The sequence below is a fragment of the Canis lupus genome, chromosome 14 (assembly GCF_003254725.2).
Source record: "Canis lupus dingo isolate Sandy chromosome 14, ASM325472v2, whole genome shotgun sequence".
Taxonomy (NCBI): Eukaryota; Metazoa; Chordata; class Mammalia; order Carnivora; family Canidae; genus Canis; species Canis lupus.
The window spans coordinates 35494794-35519516 of record NC_064256.1 but is presented as its reverse complement, the minus strand read 5'-3'; the positions used below and the strand labels follow the sequence as shown (position 1 = coordinate 35519516).

Sequence of the window (24723 nt, the reverse complement as noted above, 5' to 3'; positions counted from 1 at the left end):
TAAATAAATAAATAAATAAATAAATAAATAAATATCTCAAACAACCAAACAAAAAACAATAAAAGGTGTAAGGTAATATCTCATTATGGTTTTGATTTGGATTTCCATGATGATGAGTGATGTTAAATACCTCTTCATGTACCTGTTGACCATTTCTGGATCTTCTTCGAAAAAATGAGATTCAGGTCCTTTGTCCATTTTTCAATTCGGTTGTTTTTTTGCTATTTAGTTTTTTGAGGTCCTTGTATATGTTGGATATTAACCCCTATTGAATGTGTGGTTGGCAAATTATCTTCTCCCATTCATTAGGTTGTCTTTTCATTTTACTGATGGTTTCCTCTGCTGAGAAGAAGCTTTTAAGTTTGATACAGTCCTACTTGTTTATTTTTGGTTTTGTTGTCTTTGCTTTTGTTGTCAAATCTAAAAGATCATCACCAAGACTTTCTGCAAAGGATCTTACCCTCTATGTTTTCTTCCAGGAGTTGCAGCCTATTTTATCTTCGAGTCTTGAACCCATTTGGGTTGATTTTTGATTTTGCACATGGCCAGCCAATTTTCCCAACACTATTTACTCAAAAGACTGTCCTTTTCTCACTGTATAGTTTTGGCTTCTTTGTCGAAAATTAATTAACCATATAAGTATTGGTTTATTTCTGGGCTCTCTATTCTGCCTCACTGATCTATGTGTCTGTTTTTATGCCTATACCACACTGTTTTTTCCCCCAGATTTTATTTATTTATTCATGAGAGACACACAGAGAGAGGCAGAGACACAGGCAGAGGGAGAAGCAGGCTCTCTGTGGTGAGCTTGATGCGGGACTTGATCCCTGGACCTTGGGATCACAACCTGAGCCAAAGGCAGACTCAACCACTGAGCCACCCAGGCATCCCAATGCCACATTACTTTGATTCCTATAACTTATTAATGTAGCTCAGAATCAGGAAACATGATGCCTCCAGTTTGGTTCTTTCTCAAGGCTGCTTTAGCTATTTGGGATCTTTTTTGGTTTCACACAAATTTCAGGATATTTATTTCTATTTCTGCAAAAAATATCACTGGAATCTTGGTAAAAATGCACTGAAGCTGTATATCATTTGGGGTAATATTTGTACTTCAATGATACTATATTGTTGTGCAATCCACAAGCACAGAATATTTTTCAATTTCTGTCTTCAATTTCTTTATTATCTTAGTATTTATTTATTTAAATAAGATTTCTTTTTTTTTAATTTATTTATTCATGAGAGACTCAGAGAGAGAGAGAGAGAGAGAGAAATGCAGAGACAGGCAGAGGGAGAAGCAGGCTCCATGAAGGGAACCTGACGCGGGACTCGATCCTGGGTCTTCAGGATCACGCCCTGAGCCAAAGGCGGCACTAAACCGCTGAGCCACCCGGGCTGCCCATCATCTTAGTTTTTAGTGTAGACATCTTCTATCTCCTTAAATTTGTGAATGTCCTATTTTCTCAAATGCTTTTCCTACATCTAGTAAGATTATCCTTTGATTCCTTCATTTTGTTAATATGGTGTATCATATGGATTGATTTGTAGATGTTGAACCATTGCTATAATCAATCCCACTTGATCATGGTGTGTGATTCTTCTAGTGTACTATCAAATTCAGTTTGCTCCTATTTTGTTGGGGATTTTCCTATCTTTCTGTCAGGGATATTGGCCTGTAATTTCTTTTCTTGTGACATCCTTGTCTGCTTTGGTATCAGTGTGATGCTGGCCTTGTAAAATAAGTTTCTAGCTCTTCAATTTTTTGGAAGAATTTGGGAAGGATCAGTATTAATTCTAATTTAAATATTTGATAGAATTTACCAGTGAAAGCCATCTGGTCCTGTATAACTTACCTATGAAATAACTTCAATCTAGTAGGATATGTGCATAAATACTCATTTTATTTCTTAGGGGTCATTAGTTAATACCTGAAATACTCCAATAGAAACTGCAGAGGCTAGGGATGCTTAACCAGCATTTCCCATTTCTAATGGAAAGCCACACCGCAGAGATGGCTACCTGAGCTCTTAGCTAACTTCTTTCATCAACATAAATGGCTAACTAGTTAGCATCATGAACACTAGATTTGATTTTTTTTACTGACGAAATGAATAGTGTTTAAGGTATTTGAGGAAAATGGAAATATTATACTTCTACCTCCACTGCTATATGAACAAAAGAGGAAAGTCTATCAGACATTATAGTATCCCAACAATTATACCCTTGGCTTTTTAGACTTTTTGACCAGTCCTGTGGTAAACAGCTTATAGAAAGGCTGTTTTTATATGATCCAGTAAGAGTATCAGCTGAATCCTACCATGAGAACATTGCCACAACTGTCCCAAAGGATCTTTCCAGTAAGAGCTATTCAATTTCCTAAAAGAACAGAGCTAAAATTATAGTAAGCTTACAGAGCTGGTTTTAAAATTTTAAGACCCATGTTATGTGCTACGCACAAACTCTACGTGTATTCGAGTTCAGTTTCAGACTTCCTTTTCTTGAGTTGACATCCTGTGGGATAAGAGCTACCCCACCCCAGAACAGGTACCATCTACCTGTAAGGACTGAAGGTCACTGAAATATACACCTCCTCCAAAATAGTTCCTTACAACTGCAAATGACCAAATTGGCTTCAGTTAGCTCCCAGCAGTGGAATGAAAGAAAAGTCTGCTAAGAAAATAAAGTTAAAAATGCCTCAGACAGCTCTGCTGCATTCTGAAAGCAAATTCTCACAAGTAAGAAGCAAACCCTAAAATCACCATCTATGTATTTCCTATAGCTCTAACATTTGGACGTCAGAATCTTGTTTTTGGAATCCATACCATAGAATTTTCTATCCCCTTTTTCCCGTACACAGGTGTTATGACTCATTGGCAATAACCCATTTTTCATTGTGCTTTGTAATATGTTTCCATTTCTTTTGGATAAGATTCCATCATAAGGATGTATTTATTTGTATATCACTAACAGGACTCAGTCCATTTCCTCTTGTAATGGAAATTTGAATTGCTACCATCACTCTGTATTTTTTTCCAGTTGATATATTCTCAGATAGAAGTAACCCTCCCACATATTTACTTCAGAAGCTTCTATCCATAACTTAGGTTTGCATTTATCCTCAAAAGTCTTTTTCAAGAATGATAAGATCTGAATCTTACTAAGAGAATCCTCTTGGGAATGCAAGTTTAGTGTACAAATTCTTCCCTTATTTGACTGTTTTAGTACCATTTTATCATTCTTATATTTTCCCTTATCAACCACCATCAAATAGCCTTTTAATTTCAATTATTCTCATGCAATCCAATAGCATCTTCATCATATACACAGTCAATACATTTTTATATTTTATTTTTAGGTAACATACAATGATATAATTCGCACATCCTTTTATTTATGAATATTGGTATCAATTTTTATAAGAGGTAACATTTTACAGTATGGAGTTTTTGTTTTTTAGAGGGGGAAAGAGGCAGAGGTAGATGGAGAGAGAGGATCTTAAGCAGGGTCCAGGCCCAGTGAGGAGCCCAATGTGGGGCTTGATCTCACAACCCTGAGATCATGACCTGAGCCTATATCAAGAACTGGATACTTAATGGACTGAGCCACCCAGCTACCCCTATGTTGGGGAACTTTATTTCTTTTCTTAAAAAACAAAACTCTTCATAAATTCATAAAGAATTGTATGTGGAATCCCCAAAGAGAACAAGAAGCAAATCCATTCCTGAGGAGTAAAGACAGTAGGAGTTATATTTCCCTCTATATACTTTGAACACATATATCTTCTATATGTTCCTGAAGGGTGTATTCCTTCATCTTAGACACCTTGCTTAATGCCCGGGACTGAACTATCCACATACTACTTTTCAGGCCAGTCTGCAACTCCATACAGTAGTATAATAGTGCTTTGTTTTTATTTTTAAATAGACAACTGGTGCCTAATGAACTCCTGAATAGGCCCATATTTGAACCACGTCGTGCAAGTTTTTGGCTAATGGTGTATGCTGCTCTGCTAGTAACATTTCTGCTGACACTAGGTGGTGACTCCACGTGCAGTTCCAAGAACAAGTGACAAGTGAACAGTGACACACGTGCAGTTCCAAGAACAAGTCCCATATCCAAATGTAAGCAGAATGCGACATATGTGACCATGTTTTTCAAAATGCAAAGTTTTTTCAATTTAAGTGGATAAATCCTTTAGTCTTGGATTAAGCCCTTCACTGCTGGTATTAATAATTTTCTTTTATAATATAAAATAAGGGAGTTCACATCTACAAGAATAGATGTGTTTGAGATACTTCTCAATCCTCTCTCCCCTTCAATGAAATCTTTCTTGTCTTATCTTTTGTTATCTTATATTCCCCTTACCGCTCGTGTACATAGTTTTAATTGTATGCTCAGTTGGCTTGATTTGGAGGTTCACGCTTGTCTTTCCAAAAGTGAGGTAGCCAGGTGCTGGATCTTGCTCACTATCCTATGCCCTAGGATCAGCACATCATAGACACTCAGTAAATACATGCAGAGGCTCAGCATATAGATCAAGGAGTCAACAGATGGCAATGTGAAAAATTCTGAGCAATATGCAATTTTGATATCTGCATCCTAATTTGTTTTGAAGTTTTGCTCTTTTATGAAATTTCAACAATAGTGGACCTCAGATACAAAATACCAGGTTACCACTTTCATCTCTCTCTGATGTTCTTTGCATTTCTTTTATATAAATACTATCAAAAAGTGCAAGGACAGGAGGCAGGGTACTATAATCTGAGACATGTGGTCTTGATGAGCATAACACTGATGGCGGCAGAGTCTGGCAGGGCCTGAGATTGGTGCCAGACAAGAGAGCGTGTATTGTTTTCCATTAACTCAAGTTTCAGGATGAGGGGCAGGAGGGATACAAGACAGTGCTTCTGAGTGATAAAGCCATCCTGGGTGGTCATCTACATGAAGGAAAGGAGGCTGGATGCTCTGCTTGTTCACTACATGAAGATCTGAAGAGATGAGACTTCACCATCATGCAAGGATAAGGTTTTGCAACATGTGATTTTTCTACCAGATGGGTTAAGTATTTGAGCTTTTTATATAAGATCACAGACATATCATGAAAGTTACCTGTATGAGTAGTGACTTGTGGTTTGTGCTCTGTCCTTCTGTGTTTCTCTGCTGCCTCAATGGAAGTTTTGCTCAACATCTCAGCTGAGACTGTCAGCTCCCTAGATATCCTGTAAGTGAGCCAAGAGCGCATCACCAGCTCATCACACTGTCTGCTATCAAACCCCACATGGAAATTGCTCTTTATTCTGCCCAAGAAGGAAGGAGGAGGTAGAAAAGAGAGGGAGGAGAGTGGAGGGAGAAGAGGAGCTCAAATGGGGCCTGTGGAAAAATAGGAAACCAAGAAAAATTTAGAAAGCATCCAGCAGATTTAAAGGATTCTTTAATTCCATTGAAGTATCTAAGAACCTGAAGAAAGGGACAAAAACTTCACACTTTCAAGAGTCTAGAAGGAATGTTATAAAAACCCCATAATAGGAGAATAGGCTAAGATTTTAAAAAAAGATAAAACAAGGAGAAGAGTGAAAGGATATACATGATAAAATACAACATCTTTTCCTAAAAATATTAAAAATATCTTAAGCCTACATTTCATCCAATGTAATGATGGAAATCTTAATAATGGGAAGCTAAAGGCATTTCCATTAAAATAAAAAATAAGACAAGGACACTAATACTGTCACTTAAAAGTTTTAAACGGCACGCAAAAATTATGGCTATTATAATACTCAGAAAAGAAGTAATTATTAGAAAGGAGAAGTAAAATTTTGAAGGTTATGTAACTACTCAACAAACTCTAGAGTAAAAATGCAAAATCTACTGGACTGTTCAATGAACTGGCTGGTAAAATAACAAATAAACCATCTATCCATCCATTCCCTCCCTCTATTCAATGGCATTCTTAAATGCCAACCATGATCTGTGAGAAAATTTGGCAAGAGCAAAAAATAATATAAAATACTGAGAAAGAACTTAAGAAATGTGTAAAACTTATCAAGATAGCAACTGCTTTACTGAAGGTCAATGAAGACATTTGGACCAAATTGCAAGGTGTGCCACATTCCCAGAGAAGATAATCTGTTATAAAGGTATTTATTCCTCTCACATCCATTAACAAATTTTAAGCAATTCTAGTAAATCCCCAACGAGATGAGTGGAGCTTGACAGAGGGATTCTAAAATTGATATGGAATAAAAAGTTATTACTTTTAATAAAACAGAGTTTGTGAATGGAAAAATTCAATATTGTAGATGTAACCATCACCCTCAAATTAGTCTATACATTCTCATAGGATTTTTAAAAACATTTTTTTTTTTATTGTGAGAGAGAGTGGGAGAGAGCCCTTGCATGCACATGAGTAGGGGGTTGGGAAGGGTAAAGGGAGAGGAAGAGAATCTCAAGCAGGCTCAACACTCAGCTTAGAGCTCAACATGGAACTAGATTTCACAACTCTGAGATCATGACCTGAGCCAAAATCAAGAGTTCAACACTTAACCAACTGAGCCACCCAGATGCCCCTCACAGGATTTTTTAAAAAAGATTTTATTTATTTATTCACAAGAGACAGAGAGACAGATATAGGAAGAGGAAGAAGCAGGCTCCCTGAAGGAAGCCTCATGTGGGACTCCATCCCAGGACCCCAGGATCATGACCTGAGTGGAAGGCAGACGCTCAACCACTGAGCCACCCAGGTGCCCCGGATTTTTTTTTTTTTAATGTTAAGCTGATTCCATAGTTCATCTAGTAAAGGTACAAATAGCTAAGTAAATGTAGGAAAGTAAGAAGATACTGTTTTACTAGATTCCAGAATATACTACAAAGCCACAGTAAGCAAAGCAGTGTGGTATTGATGCAGCCTGAGATGAACAGATTTATAGAACTTAAGAGTCAAAAAGCAGACTACCACATATTTAAACATGTAGTTTATGATTATGAGACAGGTAGCCTTTCAAATCAGTGGTAAGAATTATATAATAAATGATGTTTGGAGAATCTAGGGGTTGGGAAAGTAGAAAAGCCACCTTGTACTATACACAATTCAGAGCTAACCACTCAAAGTATTTTAAGTTAAGATAGAATTTGGAATAATATTTTCATAACCAGGAAGTATGAAAATGCATCAATAAAAAAGCCTTAACATATAAAACCCATGTAAGAAAAATTAGATATTTTTAAATAATATAAACAAAAAGAGAAGTCATTGTGAACAAAGTTAGGATTGTGATGAGCTTTGAGAAACACTATCAACATATAAAATGGACAAGAACATTACGGACATAGGAATATTGTCCAGATAGAGAAAGAGTTCTCATAAATCAAAGAAAACTGTAACAAACCAATACGAATTTTGGTAAAAGGTATACATGAGTAAAGATATTTTATAAATAGATATCTAGAATAAAGTACGTGTGAAATATTTCACTCCATACACTGAATTCTTGGAATCATTTTTTCCCCTGAGAGCCTTCTAATAAAAAAGGCAAAGAGGAGTGTAAAGAAAATTGTGACAGATGTGAAAAAACATTTAAGTTTGGAATATGTACTTCGCACACATTTATATGCATATAGAAAACTGGAAGGATATATACCAATATGTTCTCAGTAGTTCTCTCCAGGCAATATAATTAAGCCTAATTTTTTCTCTTCATATGGTTCTGTATTTTTTAATTCTCTACAATGAACACATATATCTTCTATCATTAGAAAGGACTCTTTCATTCTCTAAAAATACAAAATCATATGAGTATGTATGTCTGTATATATGCACACACACTCACATACACACATCCTCAATAGACAGATACAACAGGACAGATGGGTATCTATCTAAAGTCTTGGGAAACAAAGGGGCTGCTATATACATTAAGTGTTCCTTTCCCTATGGCATCAGATGCCCAAGAAGGAAGGCAAGAAAGCAAAGTTTGGGACTAACTAAAATCAACAGGAGAGAAGATGAAATCACTATACTCCAGCTGCAAGATGAGTATTATGTAGGAAAAGAGGCACGTATGCAAACATGAAGAAGAGAAGGTATTTGGCACTTATTCACTGGTTTATTTCAAGCAATCCAAGGGCTCACATCTGATTGTCATTAATGAAAACTGTCCTGTGGGATTCAGAGGTCACATTTTGCATGCCAACAGGTTTTCACTGCCCTTGCATTCCAAATGGGAACTGGCTCTGGGTGGTGAGCATGGGTAATGGGGTGGCAACTCCACATCATTGAGCCTGACCTACCAGGTGTGCTCACCAACCCTGTAACACAGTTAGCTTCCCATGCTGCCCAGCTCGGAACATATGCAAGGCAAGTATCAGCTCATCAGGAGGTCTGAGTCATTAGTACATGCTGGTGAAGATCGCAGTATATGAAACTAACACAGAACAAGTCAGAATTCTTTAAAAATAACCCAAGGATATGAGGGTAGTATTTATGTACCAAAGAGAAAGAAGTTGCCATTTTCTAGCTAAAAAGTGGCCCCTTTTTATGCCATATTACTTCTCCCTCAGGGTAAGATGCTGATCACTACCCCTTTTCATGATGCAGCAGACTGAGTGACAAGGTCAAGAAGGAGCAGGAGTAGTTGAGGGAAATATGCTATTCCTCCTTCGCATTAAACAAAGAACAAATACAAAAACCAAAAAGCCTGCTTACTCATTTTAGTAGAAAAGAGATAGATTATTCAATCAGTAATCCTGTAGCAATGTGGGGAAAATGATCCATATCTAACTCCAAAATAAATTCTAGCTTGTACTGAGGTAAATACTGAAAAAGGGCCTCTGAAAAAGAGATACACAGAACATTGGTCTCAGCTTCAGGGAGGTCTCTTGAAGTGGAGTCAAAGAAAACAGGTGAAGGGAAAGACTAAGATTTATTTTTTATTTTTTAAAGATTATTTATTTGAGTAAGAAGGAGGGAGCTAATGAGCAGGGTAAAGGGCAGAGGGAGAGGGAGAGAGAATCTCAAGTAGGCTTCCCCTGAGCAAGGAGCAGAATGCAGAGCTCCATCTCACAACCCTGATATCATGACCTGAGCTGAAACCAAGAGTCGAACGTTAATCAACTGAGCCACCTAAGCACCCCAAGACTGATCGATTGATCTATCTATCATCTATCTATCTATCTATCTATCTATCTATCTATCTATCTATCTAAGAGAAAGAGAGTGAGTCCAAGCTGGGGGAGGGGCACACTGAACACAGAGCTCCATCCCAGGACCCTGAGATCATGACCTGAGCTAAAACCAAGTCAGATGCTTAACTGACTGAACTACCCAGGTGCCCCAAGACTGACAGATTTAAAACAGTATAAAAATGTAAAACTTCTGTATATCCATCTGTACTGCATGAATATTAGTAAGTTCAAGGAGTAAAACCATACAATTATCTCAACAGATGTTGAAAAGGAATTTAATAGATACTTCCTTGACAAGATACATATTCTGAATCAAAAACCAACGTAAGATATAATAGTGAAACATTAGAAACATCCTTGTTAATGTAAAAATCAAGACAAAATTTCCATGACCATCATAATTATTTAATGTTCAGTAGATTTACCAATGCAATGAGGGAGGAAAGCAGATAAACAGAATATTAAAAAAGACAAAATATTACTTGCAGGCTATGCGATATCAACCGACAGAAACTACCAGAGAGGCTGGTTATAAACATAGTGGGTTATAAAATTAAAAATCAATAGCTCTCCTATATACAAATAATACACAATCAGAAAATCTTCTGAAAGAAATATTTCTTCTATAAAAAAAACTTTATGTAAGATTAAATTCTCTCAAATGTAAAATAAGCAGTCAGCACAATTTCAATCAAAATTAAAATGGAATGTATTTAGAATTTGACAAAATGATTCTGATGTTTTTCCAGATGTACAGACGTGAGAACAAAGAAAAAGTAGAAAAGAACAGTGAGATAATATGATATAAAATGTGTAATAAAACCTTAATAATTTATAAAATATAAGGATGGGATCAGTAGTACAGAGAAAAAAAATAAAGGATCTAGAAATAGACCCAATATGACATATATAAAGGTATTACTCTAATTCAGTAAGGAAGGAATACATGGTGTTAAGAAGAAAAGATACTGTTTTGGAAAAAAATAACTTGAAACCTCTCAGCTCACTCTTTACCATATATAATAATAAATGTATTTCAGATGTAAAGTTTTAAACATAACACTTATATAAAGGTACTAGGATGATGTATTCTGCTGCTATTCTAAAATCCATTTCCAATTTTATTCATAAAGTCCACGTGACAAGATAGAAAATTCACTTCCTCCCTGGTAGGCAAAGGTAGCCGATGACACACATGGCCACTAAGACATCAGCTTAGGGTCAGCTATCCAGAGAGCCCCAAGGTTGCCTGTCCCTTCCTTCTTCCTGCCGGGAATACAGACCCGATACAGCTGATGACACACATGGCCACTAAGACATCAGCTTAGGGTCACCTATCCAGAGAGCCCCAAGGTTGCCTGTCCCTTCCTTCCTCCTGCCGGGAATACAGACCCCACTGTACTCGTGTGGTGCTCACGAGGCAGGAAGCATCAGGAAGAGTGCTGGCAGAAGGGAAAGATGAGAAAGCATGGGTCTCTAAGTTTTTGGATATTCTATTTGCTGCCCAGTTGAGTTCTAAATGCTTCTAGTGAAGAGTTTTATAACCTTGGAGAGAAAAACTTTGCTAAATTCATAAGCAGTACCAAAATCATAAAGGAAAACACGGATTCATCTAATAAAAACTTCTTAAAATTATTTTTTTTAAGATTTTATTTATTTATTCATGAGAGACACAGAGAGAGAGAGAGAGAGAGAGAGGGAGAGAGGCAGAGACACAGGCAGAGGGAGAAGCAGGCTCCATGCAGGGAGCCCGACGTGGGACTCAATCCGGGGTCTCCAGGATCACACCCTGGGCTGAAGGCAGCGCTAAACTGCTGAGCAACCTGGGCTGCCCAAAACTTCTCAAAATTATAAACAAATATGTACCATATATACATTTAAAAGACAAATGATAAGAGGAAAAATATATGCAACACATAGGTAAGATGAATTGCATAGTATACATAGAACTCTTATAAACAAAACCATGTCTGAGTCAGTGGAAGAGTGGGCCCTCAGTAGCCGAGCTCTGGAAGTTTCTCAGCATCATGTCTCCTGTCCCACTCTTGCAAGCCCACCCTGATTTAATAAGAGAGGACAAAGATCTTACCTGTGAGTAGGAAGCATGTCAAAGACTGGCAGGTGTATTTTAAAACCAATGTAAGCTGCAACTATTTAACCTAGCAATACCCCTTCTAGGAACTTGTCCCATGGAAGCAAAGTTTTGTATGAAAGACATCTGTATAAGATGCTTGGTTTAGCTTTTATTCTCTGCCCTCCCCCCCCAAACAGAGAGAGAGCACGAAAGTGAGCGGGTGGGGAGGGGCAGAGGAAGAGAGAGAATCTTAAGTGGGTTCCATGCCCAGCATGGAGCCCAACATGGGGCTCAATCTCACGACCTTGAGATCGTGAACTGAGGTGAAATCAAGAGTTGATGCTTAAGTGACTAAGCCACCCAGGCAGCCTTGCGTTATTTTAAATGATGGTTCTCAAAATTTCAGGGTGCTTCAGCATTACCTGGAGGGTTTATGAAAACATACATTGTGTAACTCTCGTAGGGTTTTTGTTTCAAGAGGTCTGGGGTGGGACTGGAGAACCTGCATTTTCAAAAAGTTGCTGATTCTGTTGCTCCGAGGAACAGACTTTGATAGGGATTTATAACATTACAATCTCATATTCTATTATTGTACTTGTTTTTCCATTTCATAAAGAAAATGTGATCCAAATGTACCACCACAGAATAGGGAGAAATCTCTGGCCTTGTTACGATCTGGCAAAAATATTCTTAGTAACATTTTGATGGGGACAAAACTCTTTGGGCAACTGACCCGTGAATTCTGATCTAACATCAGTCCAGAAATGCTGAGTAAGATTAATGTGGAATTTCAAAGAGTAGGGCAAAAGAGAAGCTTATGAACACTTCACACCTCCAAGGAGAGGTATAGTCACGGCCAACCCACTATCTCATCCCCTTTCCCTCTGCGCTCCAGGCTCTGCTGCAGCCTGGACCTTCTTACTAGCTCGATGCATCTAGAATACTAGAAAGAACAGCGAAGTGGAAATTTTTCTAGATTACTAACCATTTCTATACCAGGAAGCGTGGTTCGCCTTAAACTGGCTTCCTGCCATGAGTGTGGAGGCATTTCTTATGTTACTCGATCTTTACTGCTGCTAATATTCGGTTACATTACATCCCTAGGAGTTACACTGAAGCACAGAGTAGTCTGTAGGGAAAATCCTCAGGTTGAGGCTCAGTACATCTGGTTAATAAACCTCAATTGTTTGCCTTGAGGTTCTGACATAATTCAGTTCCTTAATTCAAACCTCTCCCACTGTTCCCTTCATGATTTATAGCCCCTTATTCCATCCTAATTTACTTCCCAGCCTGATCCACTTCCTTTTCCCAAAAAGAACCCCGTGTTGCAGATATTCAGAGCAATCTTGGGTTTCTCCAAAAGTGTAATGTTCAGTGCAGTCTTACTCTTACATAGATGCTATTTTTTATTCCCAAAGGTTCCTCTCTACCCAGGGCTTCTCCATGGATTCCAACTCAAGCCTGGCATGTGGCAGGCACATCACTTCCTCCAAAAGAGCCCGCTAAAGTGAAGGATGCTGCACTCATCTGTGACCCATGGTACTACTTACATCAGTCCTGTATTATAATGATTTGTGAGGGCCCTTGTCACCTGGACCAGTATCAGCTCCTCAAAGACAGAGAACATGTCCAGTTTAGTCGAGCACCCACACTGTGTGCTCAACACAATGCTTTGTAGATGCTCTGCATCATGGTAAACCTTAAGAAGGTTTACTTCTGATGTGGGGCATGTGAAAATGCAACTATTCTTTCAAAATGAATGGCTGAAATTCAGACTCAGAGTAAGAATCCTGAAACAGAACCATGTGACCGTTCTAATAGCAGGTTTTAAATATTATGCAAGTAAACAAGTGTTTCTTACTTTGAGCTGTAGCTGCACCCTGGCCAGAAAGAATTTCCAACAATTTTCTCTAGAGTCCACCATGCCTAGGCCACGAACTTCATTACGAATTCCGGAAATTATGCTGTCTACATCTTCATCACTGAAGAGATCCGGGATTTCTCCTGCCCTCAAAGGAATGAATAGAATTACTGAAAGACAGTCACAATTTGCATTCTAGATATGATTTTTTAACACCTGGAATGCTTTATAATACAAAGTTCAGTTTAAGAGATAAAGAGTTTGAAATCAGAAATGCCTTTTTTTTTTTCCATTTTCAAGACACACAATGCATGGAGGACAAGCCCTGATGGACACACCCATTAAGCTCATATATGTAGGAATAACATTTACTTCATTGAAGGCTCCTCCAAGGCACCTCACATCCGTAAGCCAAAGCAATACACTCAAATTAGTTAGGTTTATAGGTTTCTCCCCAAAGACTGCCCCAGAAAACATCTCAAAGACAAATTATCTCTCTTTAAAGTTCACTGCAACTACAGATAATTTGTCATTGGGGAAGATCTTTCAAGGAATGTGTTGGTTTAATCACCTGATGCCAGTAAGTCATTAATCAGCACGAGAAAGCTCTCATCTAGAACCTGGGCATCTGTCAGTAGGAACACGGTGGGCATGTTCTTGGCTCCAGTTCTGATATACAAATTGGCAAGATCTACCTGTAAGGAAAGGAGGCCATCATTCATGCGTTGTTGAAATGCTGACGGGACGTTGGGAGTACGTGTGTGAGGGCTGGGAAGAAGTGAGTAAGTATAATGTGAGAGCGGCATGTTGTACTGTCCCCATTTGCACATTCTTTCCTCTCAGCAATCCCACAGAGGGGCAAACAGCATGACATCACCTCCTTTTCTGGCATATAATGATGAGCGTCATGTTCGTGGCTTAATGAAGCATCAGGAAGAGGACCGGCAGCTGATGGACAACTCCCTCCTAATAGACTGATAATGAATTTGGTGATGCTTTTGCCAAACAACGCAGTAAAAGGAAGACCCTGCTCATTTCAACAACTCTTTCATTGAAAACAGTTTTTGTTTGGTTATTTATTGAGCTCTGTTTAGTGATATTCAGGGCATGAGATTTCTTTTTTTGTTTGAAAATGGCCACGTTTCACCCACATTTCACTTGCCACAAATATTATGGCATATTTGAATATTATTTTGTAAGTACTCTTGTGATTAAAAAGCCAACTTTTAAAAGCACATGAGAGTTTCTTGAATGTTTTCCCATCACATTTTATTTTCCTGATTCATCCAAAGTGGAAGAAATCTATTTGGACTTGTAAAGGCAGTATTTTTTTTTCGCCCCCTCCAACATATAGGAAAACCAGCGGTGTTGAACAGCAGGTGTGATCAATACAAAGGAAAAACTCTGTTTTAAGCTAGTATTTAAATGATTTTTTTTTTTTTTAAGATTTAAAAGGTTGATTGATTTATTTGAGAAATGGAGAGTACACACACACACAGGGAGGTGGGGCAGAGGGACACAGAGAGAGAAACCCAAGCAGACTCCATGCTGAGCACAGAGCCTGACTTGGGGCTCTAACTCGTGACCTTGAGATCACAATCTGAGCTGAAATCAAGAGTCAGACGCCCAAGTGACTGCACCACCCAGGTGCCCCCTACTAAATTTACCATGAAGGAGAAACAGGTAAATGTAACTAAATCCCACAAAAGCTTCCCCCCCTCTTGGTTGTGGAGGCTTTGGCCAAATCTGGGAGTCAGAGCTGACATGCGCACACTACCAGGTCAGGCCTTACCGGCCAGGCAGGAGGGAAGAAGGGCTGCCTACCGCTCCTACTCACCCGGAATTCTTGGATTCCAAAGCCTTCAGTCAGAGTGATTTGGAAGACTTCAAGGCTGCAAATGTAAGCTGCCAGCCGGGACAAGCTCTGCTTGCCACTGCCGCCCACTCCAATCAAGAGTGCATGACCCTGGGGGGTCCGAAGGATTCGGCTGATGCGACACCTGCTCAGAGACAGCACACCTGTCTGAAGTCTGAAGAGCTGAGGGACTGTGTCTGTTTCATTTTTTAGAAAAACACCTAGACATTAAATCTGAATTTTTATTTTACACTTCCAGTGTTCCTTCATCTGTTTCTCCATCAAACAAAGATGCCCCACACACTGATGCCCAACAAACTGTCCCTATGGGGATCACATCTAGAGCTCTCATTGCTTTCTTACTGTCCATATACAAAGGCCTTTTCTTGAGGCTTCAAGTTTTTTGATTAGCAAGAATGACCCCAACTTTACACTGGCACCTATGTGCAGCAACATCAGAGAATGTCTTCATGGGCAGCCCGGGTGGCTCAGTGGTTTGGTGCCACCTTCGGTCCAGGGCATGGTCTTGGATACCTGGGATCGAGTCCCACGTCGGGCTCCCTCCATGGAGTCTGCTTCTCCCTCTGCCTCTGCCTCTGTCTCTGCCTCTCTCTCTCTCTCTCTCTCTCTCTCTCTGTCTCTCATGAGTAAATAAATAAAATCTTTAAAAAACAAACAAACAAAAAAGAGAATGTCTTCATGCCAGAAACTTCTGCGGTAGAATTACTTAGGCAAGAATGGATTTGTTTAGGCCAACAAACATCTCACATGTGATTTACTTCATGCAGATTCAATACTTGTCTCTAGGAGTCTTCCTTTGCACTAAAGCTTTGTCTGTCCTCAAGCACTCTCAAAAATGTACTGAAACCTTTCAGAATCACTGAGTTAAATTTCTAGCAAGGCCAACTAATCCCTTGTTCTATTTTATTAAGGAGATTCTAAATGATTGCACTAATGATACTGCTACATTTTACAGTTAGGAGAAGGTTGGCCTAAACATCATCTCGATTGAATAAATAGGTCATAATTACGTTGTAAATATTGAGAAAACAAAAAAATCGAAATAGAAGTATACAGATACCTAAATGCAAAAAATTAGACACCTTTCTCTAGTTGCTTTTCTGAAATGAATGTAAACTTCTGGCCTTGAATGATCCATCTAGATAGGTTTTTTTGTTTTTTTGTTTGTTTTTTTACAACACATCATGAAAAAACAAGGTTCAGGTACTTATAGTAGGACAAGCACATCTCAGCTGAAAACCTTCAATAACTAAAAAGACAGGTTATTTTTCCAGGCTCAGTCTTTCCATCAGATTTACTGTACATTTACATCACACACAGAACCACCTCAGAAAAGCCATAAAATTACTCAGAAGCAAATGAAAGCCAAAGTTACAAAGCAGAGTTTTCCTCTCATTTTAATGTATGTTTTGAGGTTTGTACCTCACTGGATTCTTGAAGGAGCCAAGGTCCTTTCTACAAGTCCTCAAGGACACATTCCAAAATTATCTCTAACCCTGAGTAAATCAGCTGCTAGCTTTGACTCCCTGATCAAAGAAACAGCTTTAGTCTTTAAGGTCACTGAGATCCCCAAGAGGAAGGATTACAGGAGAAAATTCTCTCCCTCAGTGGTCATAGTGGGGCCTCTTTCACCTGCCCCATGACATACCTTCATAGTCAGTGTGTCCAAACCCAAGCAGGAACAGTGTTACCAATACTTCAATTAGCACTACAGTCATGGATTCTAACTTAGAACCTTTGTAATAACTGGAGGATTGTAGCTCCGGAGGGATCAATGAAACAATCAATACTTCCCACACTGGTAGTAAGTCATGATGGGAGGTCTCCTGAGTTTTTCTTAGCTACTTGTGAAAATTGAACTCTCCACCTCTTTAGTGTGTCTCTTGGAATTTACCTCTTCTCATCCCTCCTTCCTTTTTGACTTATTTTTAAGCATGATTTCATTATTTTAATCTTTGCCCAAGTATCACTCGGTGGAAAGGCCAGTGTTACTTATTGAATGACATCCCCCAAAATTCACATATTAAAGTCCTAACCCCCAGTACCTCAGAATATAAGTTTATCTGGAAATAGGGTCACTGAGGAAGTAACTAGGTAAGGCAAGATAGTATCATTCTGGAGTAAGGTGTTTCCCTCATCGAGTACAACTGGTGTCCTTATGAAAAGGAGAAATTTGGACACACGCACACACAGAGGGAGAATGCCATGTGAGGACTGAAGTTAAGCCACCACCAGCCAAGGAGCAACCAGAAGCTTGGAGGGAATTCTGGAACAGATCCTGCCTAGCACCTACAGAGGGAGCATGGCTCTCTGTCACCTCGACTTCAGACTTCTTGCCTCCACTGTGAGACAATAAATACCTGTTTTTCTAAACCAGCCACATGTGTTTTCTGGTACAGCAATGCTAGCAAACTAATACAGTCAGTGACAAATCACAGGGACGAGGGCAGTAGCATTGGACATGCAGACCCACCCCACTGTCCACACAGCCATAGCAACAGCCAGCTGCTTAGACTATTCCACAAATGGAGTCACTCTCAGGCTAAAACCTGTTGAAAAGCTTCTCATTGTACTTAGAATAAAATAGAAACTCCTTCCTCTTGTTACAAGGAAATACCCATTTTGGCATCTCCATGCTTGTCAAATACTTGCCCTCCATTCTGTAGTCATGATGATCTCTCTTCTGTTTCTGAACATTCAGCCTTGGGGCCACATGAAATTTGACCTTGCCTAGAGTATTCTTCCTTCAGATCTTTCCATGCTCTTGCTTACCATTTGTTCTCACCTTAAATGTCACACTTCCTCACAGAGCTATCCAGACCCTTTATGGGAATACACATATTTCTCAGAATTGATCTATTTCTCAGCAAGACATCACTTTCTGACATCTTGCTTATTTTTTTATGTCCTTATAAATGTCCATCAGCATCACTAAAATGTAAGCTCAGCTAGAGTACAGACTAGACTATCTTGTCTGCTGCTGTATTCCCAGTGCCTAAAACAATGTCTGACAGCAAGGGATCTATGGATGGTTGCATGTTTCGTGCACTGCACAAGGCACCCAGTCTAGGGGGTGAGACAGAGCCTTGTCGGCCATGCTCTACTTCTGGACAGCGACATCTCTTTAATTACCTGCCAAGAAAACATGCCCCCTTCCTTCTCTAATTTGTCCCAGAATAGTGAATAGGCTGGCATTATTCCTGTTTAGCACTCAGTAGGCACAATTTCAATTAACATGCTTCATCAATGACCAGCAGTTTCAGTTCATCTTGTTTCTGCCAGTTAGGAGTTTTTTGGCTTTGTATGTATCACATGCTTTCCTCTTTCTGAATATTCTTACCTGTCAGGGCTATAGTGAAATAAAATGAAATAATGGGTCTGATGATACTTCAGAAAGTAGGCTACTGGCCTAAGACGTTACTAAGATTAGGACCTAGCTTAGACAGTCGTACCATTACGCTGCATGGCAAACAAGAGATGGGAACTGCCAGCTCAGAGTACTTAGAATGATCTACAGAAGAACAATGATTGTGGAGACCTAGCCATTTTCACTTTGTGAACAAGCATCATGACTCATCAACTCACACATGCTGCATGGCGTCTTCAAATAAAACCAGGTGCATGGCAGCATTCAGTTCATTGTAGTTGTCTAAGGCTTCCATAAGAACTTTCTTCAGCACCTCCCAGTCCTTCACCGGCAGGTAACATGGGTCTTGGCCACCGTGAGCAAAGTGGCAATAGATGAGGGGCTGTTGAAGCAGCATGTGACTATCTACACCCTGCAGGAGGAGGAAGAGAGAAATATGGTCACGACAGCCATCCGGAATGATTCATCTAGAAGCACAGTGACCCATCGAAGGAAGAACTTGCAGGTCAATGTGGGAGTCGGTGGGCAGAATGTCCCCGAGCCCAGACCAAGTATATTCTTGAATCACAGCTGTTCCAGCAAGGTAAGCATTTGCACAATTCATTCACATCCTTAGAAGACTCTGCCCCAATACCAGTTCGCACCAGAGCAAACAGTGACCTCTGACATCCAACACACTCACTTCAAAACATTTACAAGCGGTTTCCAGCATTTTTTTCTGAAACAAATCACAATCCTTTGGGTCTACCAGTTTGTCTCCATAAACACGAGAAGATTCATGAAGCCACAGGCGGATTAAATCATTCGGGCATTTTAAACATTCAGGAGAAGCAAATAAAATCCCCTACAAGGCAAAAACGGGAACAATTAAAAACTCAGAAAGTGAGGACATTCCCCAACAGCATTTTCCTTTAACATTTTAACTGTATACTAAATTTAGCAATGTATTAAGTTAAAAGAATTACCATAATTGGATTATTAGAGTAGTAGTTTTAATGTCTGGTAAGTAACATCTTAAAAGTTGACTATTATTATACCCAGTTTTGGAATGCAGGTAAGAATGTAGGGATGTCACAAGCCAGCCCAGGGAGTAAATAGCTCATCCGATGACTTGTGCCTATTAAGTCTCCCAACAGATGACATTTCCCAAAGTACCAGTAGCTAACGTGAATATTCCAGAATCTTGAATTGTTTTTATTCCAAAATCCTTTGCTAGCAGTTAATCTAACCCCTTCCATGTAGCAGGTGGAGAATATAAGACCGAAAGTAAATTGCTTGAAATCACACTTTGTGGGTAGATCCGCAACTGGCCTCAAAACATTTTGGCTCCCACCCTTTTTTCACACAGCCCTTCGGTATCTTGGATTCATCTACACCCACTCCTTTGGGAGAGAGTCAGCTGGCTCTGGATTTAGAAGAGAACACAGCAGAGCTGGAGGCAAGTAGTTACAGCCTCAACAACTGTTTGGTGGCACGAGGTGTAACTGACAGACTAGATACAAGCGATGAGCAAGCCTCTCATCCACGTCATCTATGGCTTTCCTTCCCTTCTTTCCCTAAGATTAAAAATCAGCTTTGCAGCACCCAGGTGGCTTAGTTGGTTAGGCATCTGACTCTTGATTTTGGCTCAGGTCATGATCTCAGGGTCATGAGATTGAGACTAGGATCAGCATCCATACTCAGCATGGAGTCTACTTGAGATTCTCTCTCTCCCTCTGCCTCTCCCCCTGCTTGCTCTCTAATAAAACAAACAAACAAACAAACAAATAAATAAAGTCTTTAAGAAGAATCAGCTTTTATTTTTTTAAAATACTTTGTTTATTTTTTCATGAGAGACACACACACAGAGAGAGAGAGAGAGGCAGAGACACAGGCAGAGGGAGAAGCAGGCTCCCCGCAGGGAGCCCTACGCGGGACTCGATCCTGGGTCTCCAGGATCACACCCTGGGCTGAAGGCAGGTGCCAAACCGCTGCGCCACCAGGGCTGCCCCAAGAACCAGCTTTTAAACAACAATGTATTGAGCACAGTCTTTCCAGCAGGTGCTAGAAATACAGCAATGACAACGAGGGGTCTGTGTTCTCAAGAATCTGGTGTCTGATGCGGCGCTATAGTTTTAAGGCATTTGCAGTCATTTAGAAAAGAGGATTATAAAAATATAAAAAAACAAAAAAAAATCATCAAATATAAAGAAGCCTGAAATTTTTCACTACCTCTCTCACAAAAGGACTTTAGGCCATAAATAACTCTCTTCAGCTGCTTCTACTGTAGAAGATGGATCACATCAGTTGATTTTAACTCCAGGTTTCAATTTCCTCTTTGGAATTTCCTTTCTAAACCAAATACATAAACAGCGTCCTTTTGGCAGGTAAGCAAAATAAGTGTCAAGGTCAAATCAAAATAATCTGGTGCCATAAGAAATTGAAGTTTCTCTTGACTTATTTAAAAATCATTATTGCATTAACATGAAAAAATAACAAATGATCTCCCTTACTTGGCACAAAAGGAGGCACTCAAATATTTATATGGACTACATGGACAGGGAGTCAGATTTCCACCCTTGCTTCTGTAGCTAAGTCTCTGCACAACCCAAGTGAAAACACTAGTCCCATTGATAAAATGGGAATAAAGCTGCCATACATCCTTCACAGAGAAGTTTATGGTATATAATCAAAGAACACATACAAAAGTACACAGTATCATCTTGAACTAAGTTCCATAATTGAATACCATTAATGTTACCATAATCATTCCTCTACCCAAGATGCACAATCCAGAGCCATCAAGGTACCTGGAAGATGTTTGACAGGTCTCTCAGATTAAAGAGGTAGTGGAATTTCACAGCTGTGGGTAAAAAGTTATGTGTCATCATCTGATGGAAAGTGATTGTTGCCTGTATCAGAGAGGGGCCACTCTTGAGAACTGACGGACCAAATGCTTGCTGCTGAAAATGGAAGTTAAGAATTTGGCTATAGATGGTTTGCAGTGCATCCAAGGATGGAAAGTTGAATGCAAACACAGTGAAATGTCTCTGAAAAACAAAACAAATGTAAGAGTTACATATAAAAAGGATTATAATGGTACCTATTAGATTGAAAAAAAAAGGCCATTTTTAAATCCCTTCCTATATTCCATGCCCACTGTCATATAACTGTGGTACCTTCCTCTCTGGTTCTGGGCCTGGCTATGTGACTTGATTACGCCAACAGAGTAAGGCAGAAATGATTCTGTGCCAGTCACTGTCAGAAGCTTGTGTTTTTCCACTTGCTCTCTGAAGGCTCTACCTTTACCATGAATTGTACAAACCTACTAACGGATGAGACACATGAAGCAGAGCCACACTGTCCCTATCACTTTAATCAAGTCATCATAAATTCACTGATAGTCAACTCCCAGGCATATGAATGAGCTCATCTAAGATCATGAGAGTCACCCAACCGAGCCCCCAGTGATTCCAGATAAGGGAGTAAGCAACACTTACTCTTCTATAGTGTTGTGCTATGCATGTTATAGTTGGTGGAGGTTATTGTTATTAAAAGTTATGCACACATAAAACACACACGTAAATATTTATATGAGTTTTATTCATCATTCCAAAATGTGGAAACAACCAGAGCATCCTTCATAGATGAATGGATAAACAAACTGGTATACCAATACAATGAATACTACATAGTAGTAAAAAAAAAAAAAAAAAAAAAAGGAGATATCAATATCAAGCCATGAAAAGACATGGAGAAACCTTAAATGTATATTTAAGCTAAGTGAACGAAGTCAATCTGAAAAGGCTACATACTATGGGATTTCAACTGTGTGACATTCTGGAAAAGGCGAAACTATAGAGACAATAATAGGATAACTTGACTGACAGGGATTCGGGGTGAGGTGAGGAAGGATGGATGATTAGGTGGAGTATAGAGGATTTTTAGCAGTGAAACTATGCTGTATGGTATTTTCATGGTGGACACCTGGCATTATTCACATGCCAAAACCCCCAGAACGCACAACACAAAGAATGAACTCTGTGAACTTTGGACTTTGGTTAATCATAATGGATTCATATTGGTTCATCAATTGTAATAAACGTAGGACACAGACGCATGATGTTTGTAATAGGGTAAAATAAAGTAGGAGTGTGAGAGGGTATATGGGAACTCTACGCAGTCCTTTCAACTAAAACTGCTAGAATGATCCGTAAACCTGTACTGGCTCTTAAAAAATAATCCATTAAAAAAAAAAAGGCTTAACTCAATGTCCAGGAGGAGTTCTAGTTTGTACTCAAAAGCATCAAGAATCATACTCTACAATGTCTGAGGTTTTAATTAGGGCCTATTTGGGAGATGACAGTAATCCACATCCTACCTGTAGTCTAGGATTGATCGTGAAACTGCCCACCATCAGATTCATGCAGGCGACGTATTGACAGTTGCGAATTTCTTTAAGCATCGCCTTCTGTCTGTCATACCTGAAAGAAAACAGAACCTTAACTTCAAAACCTGAAGATGACAACACAACAGAATCCCCCAGTTTCCAAAGGACTTCATCACCAATTGTCTCCTCTGATCTTCATAATGGTTCTGTGCTACTGGGTGTTTTTGGGTCTCATCTCAGGGACACAAAAATTAAAGCTTAGACAATGGAAGGCTCCATAGCTCCTCGGATGCCAGACTCAACATAAGGAGCTGAACCAACACCTACTGCTACTGCTTCCTGATTCCCATATGCCTCTATTTCCGGTTGGAAATATCCAAAGCTAAGCTGGGGGCTCTCCTTCTAGTTAACGGCAGAGATGGGCACACTGCAATCCCCAGCCGCTACCAGTTACATCCCACAGAATAAGGTGGAGAGTCTAAGCAATTTAGTGTGAGTTAGTGTCTGAGATTTTAATGCTTCAACTAGACAGTAATGTTTCTAAGACACTTTTCAATCCAATTCTGCCAAAGATACAGAGGGAATTATGATTCTGAATTTTGGATGACGAAAAGGGGATGTAAAATGAAACCCAAAAGTCATCACAAAACATGCTCCTCAGAAGAGGAAGAAGTTGGGGTAATTTCATCCTTCAGTGTTCACCCTTCATAACAAGAATTCGATTTCAGGAGAGAAGAGAACACAGAGAATCACTTACCAGTGTCCATAATCAATGTGCTGACGAATCAGAGTGTGGGGCTGCACTGTGCCATATAAGTCCACTTCAGGCATATTCATGTCGTCGATGAAATAAACTAACTTTTTATTTCCTTCTGGACTATAGATACGACCAGCTTTTTTCTCTAGAGGTTTCTCAAGTATTCCTGAAACAAATGCACATTTTTGCCCACTGATCGGATAAAATCAGTTCCATCCTTAATCTTTCTTTCCCTCATTTTTCCTCATCTTCTGTCCATTTCATGCACTCCTAAGTCTTCAAGTGTCATATCTCTGCTGGTTAATATTGAGGATGACCTTCTGTTCACCTCCTCTGTGTCATGCTTTCCTGCCAACCTCCCTTCTACCGGCAGAGCTCACCTCACCACCTTTCCCACAGCGTCAGTACCTGAAGCAGGCTATCACGCAGCCAGCAATCTGAGGCAACGCCATTGCTAGCCTGTAAACGTTCGTCCCTGAACCCAGTCCAACATGAGGCCCACTGCCGGTCCAGACATGGCCTACTCCCTTAGCCCTCTATCACGCTTGCAAGAGCATCTAGGGACAACTCAAGAGAGTCCCCCATACCTCTCTTTCTGGGTCATCCAGGGGCACAAGTATAAGGGAATACTGTATGTAGACTCTATCCTGTGCACACATTAACTTACATTTCTTCCTGTGCCTAAATGACTTTGTTTGGACTTGAGAGAAAATCACGGGGGTAGAAAATCCTAAACAGAGTGTGTAAGATGTAGTATCTAATAGTTGCTGACTCTCCAAATCAATGATGAATAGCTTGAGGACAAGGAACTACATCATGTTCATGACTATATCCTGTTGACAACCACAACAAGTATTTGTTAAATGAATGAAAGAACAAAGATGTATATTATGAATAGATTAACAAAGCCCTCTTCCAAGAAGTGGACTTGGCATTTCCAAACGTGTGCTTCCTATCAGCCATGGGTGCCTGGAGGTTTGGCCAACACCAAGCAAGCCAATCCCACAGACAAGAGCACAGAAGGCGAAAAGGAAGGAGGTGGGTTAACACTCTGTTAGTCAGCTAGGTGCCAAGCTGTAGTATCATCTTTCTCTCCTCATCCCAAATCTGCCTGACCACAACTTGTAAACAATACCTCGTGCCTCTTCCCTTTCACTATTCCTTCTACAATTTTAGTCCAGAGCAACATTACATTCAGCTGGTACAATACCCAGGGAGACTGGTCTCCTCCAAAGG

General features: G+C 39.6%; 1 protein-coding gene across 1 annotated transcript in view; it reads right to left on the bottom strand.

The window, feature by feature from the left end:
* DNAH11 (dynein axonemal heavy chain 11) overlaps window positions 1–24723 on the bottom strand; it is a 318343-nt gene that overhangs the window by 133504 nt on the left and 160116 nt on the right. The window contains 8 exon segments of the mRNA XM_049093700.1: window positions 13119–13261; window positions 13690–13813; window positions 14956–15118; window positions 18580–18773; window positions 19044–19205; window positions 21151–21390; window positions 22722–22824; window positions 23488–23653. Of these exon segments, the coding sequence (XP_048949657.1) occupies window positions 13119–13261; window positions 13690–13813; window positions 14956–15118; window positions 18580–18773; window positions 19044–19205; window positions 21151–21390; window positions 22722–22824; window positions 23488–23653 (1295 nt within the window).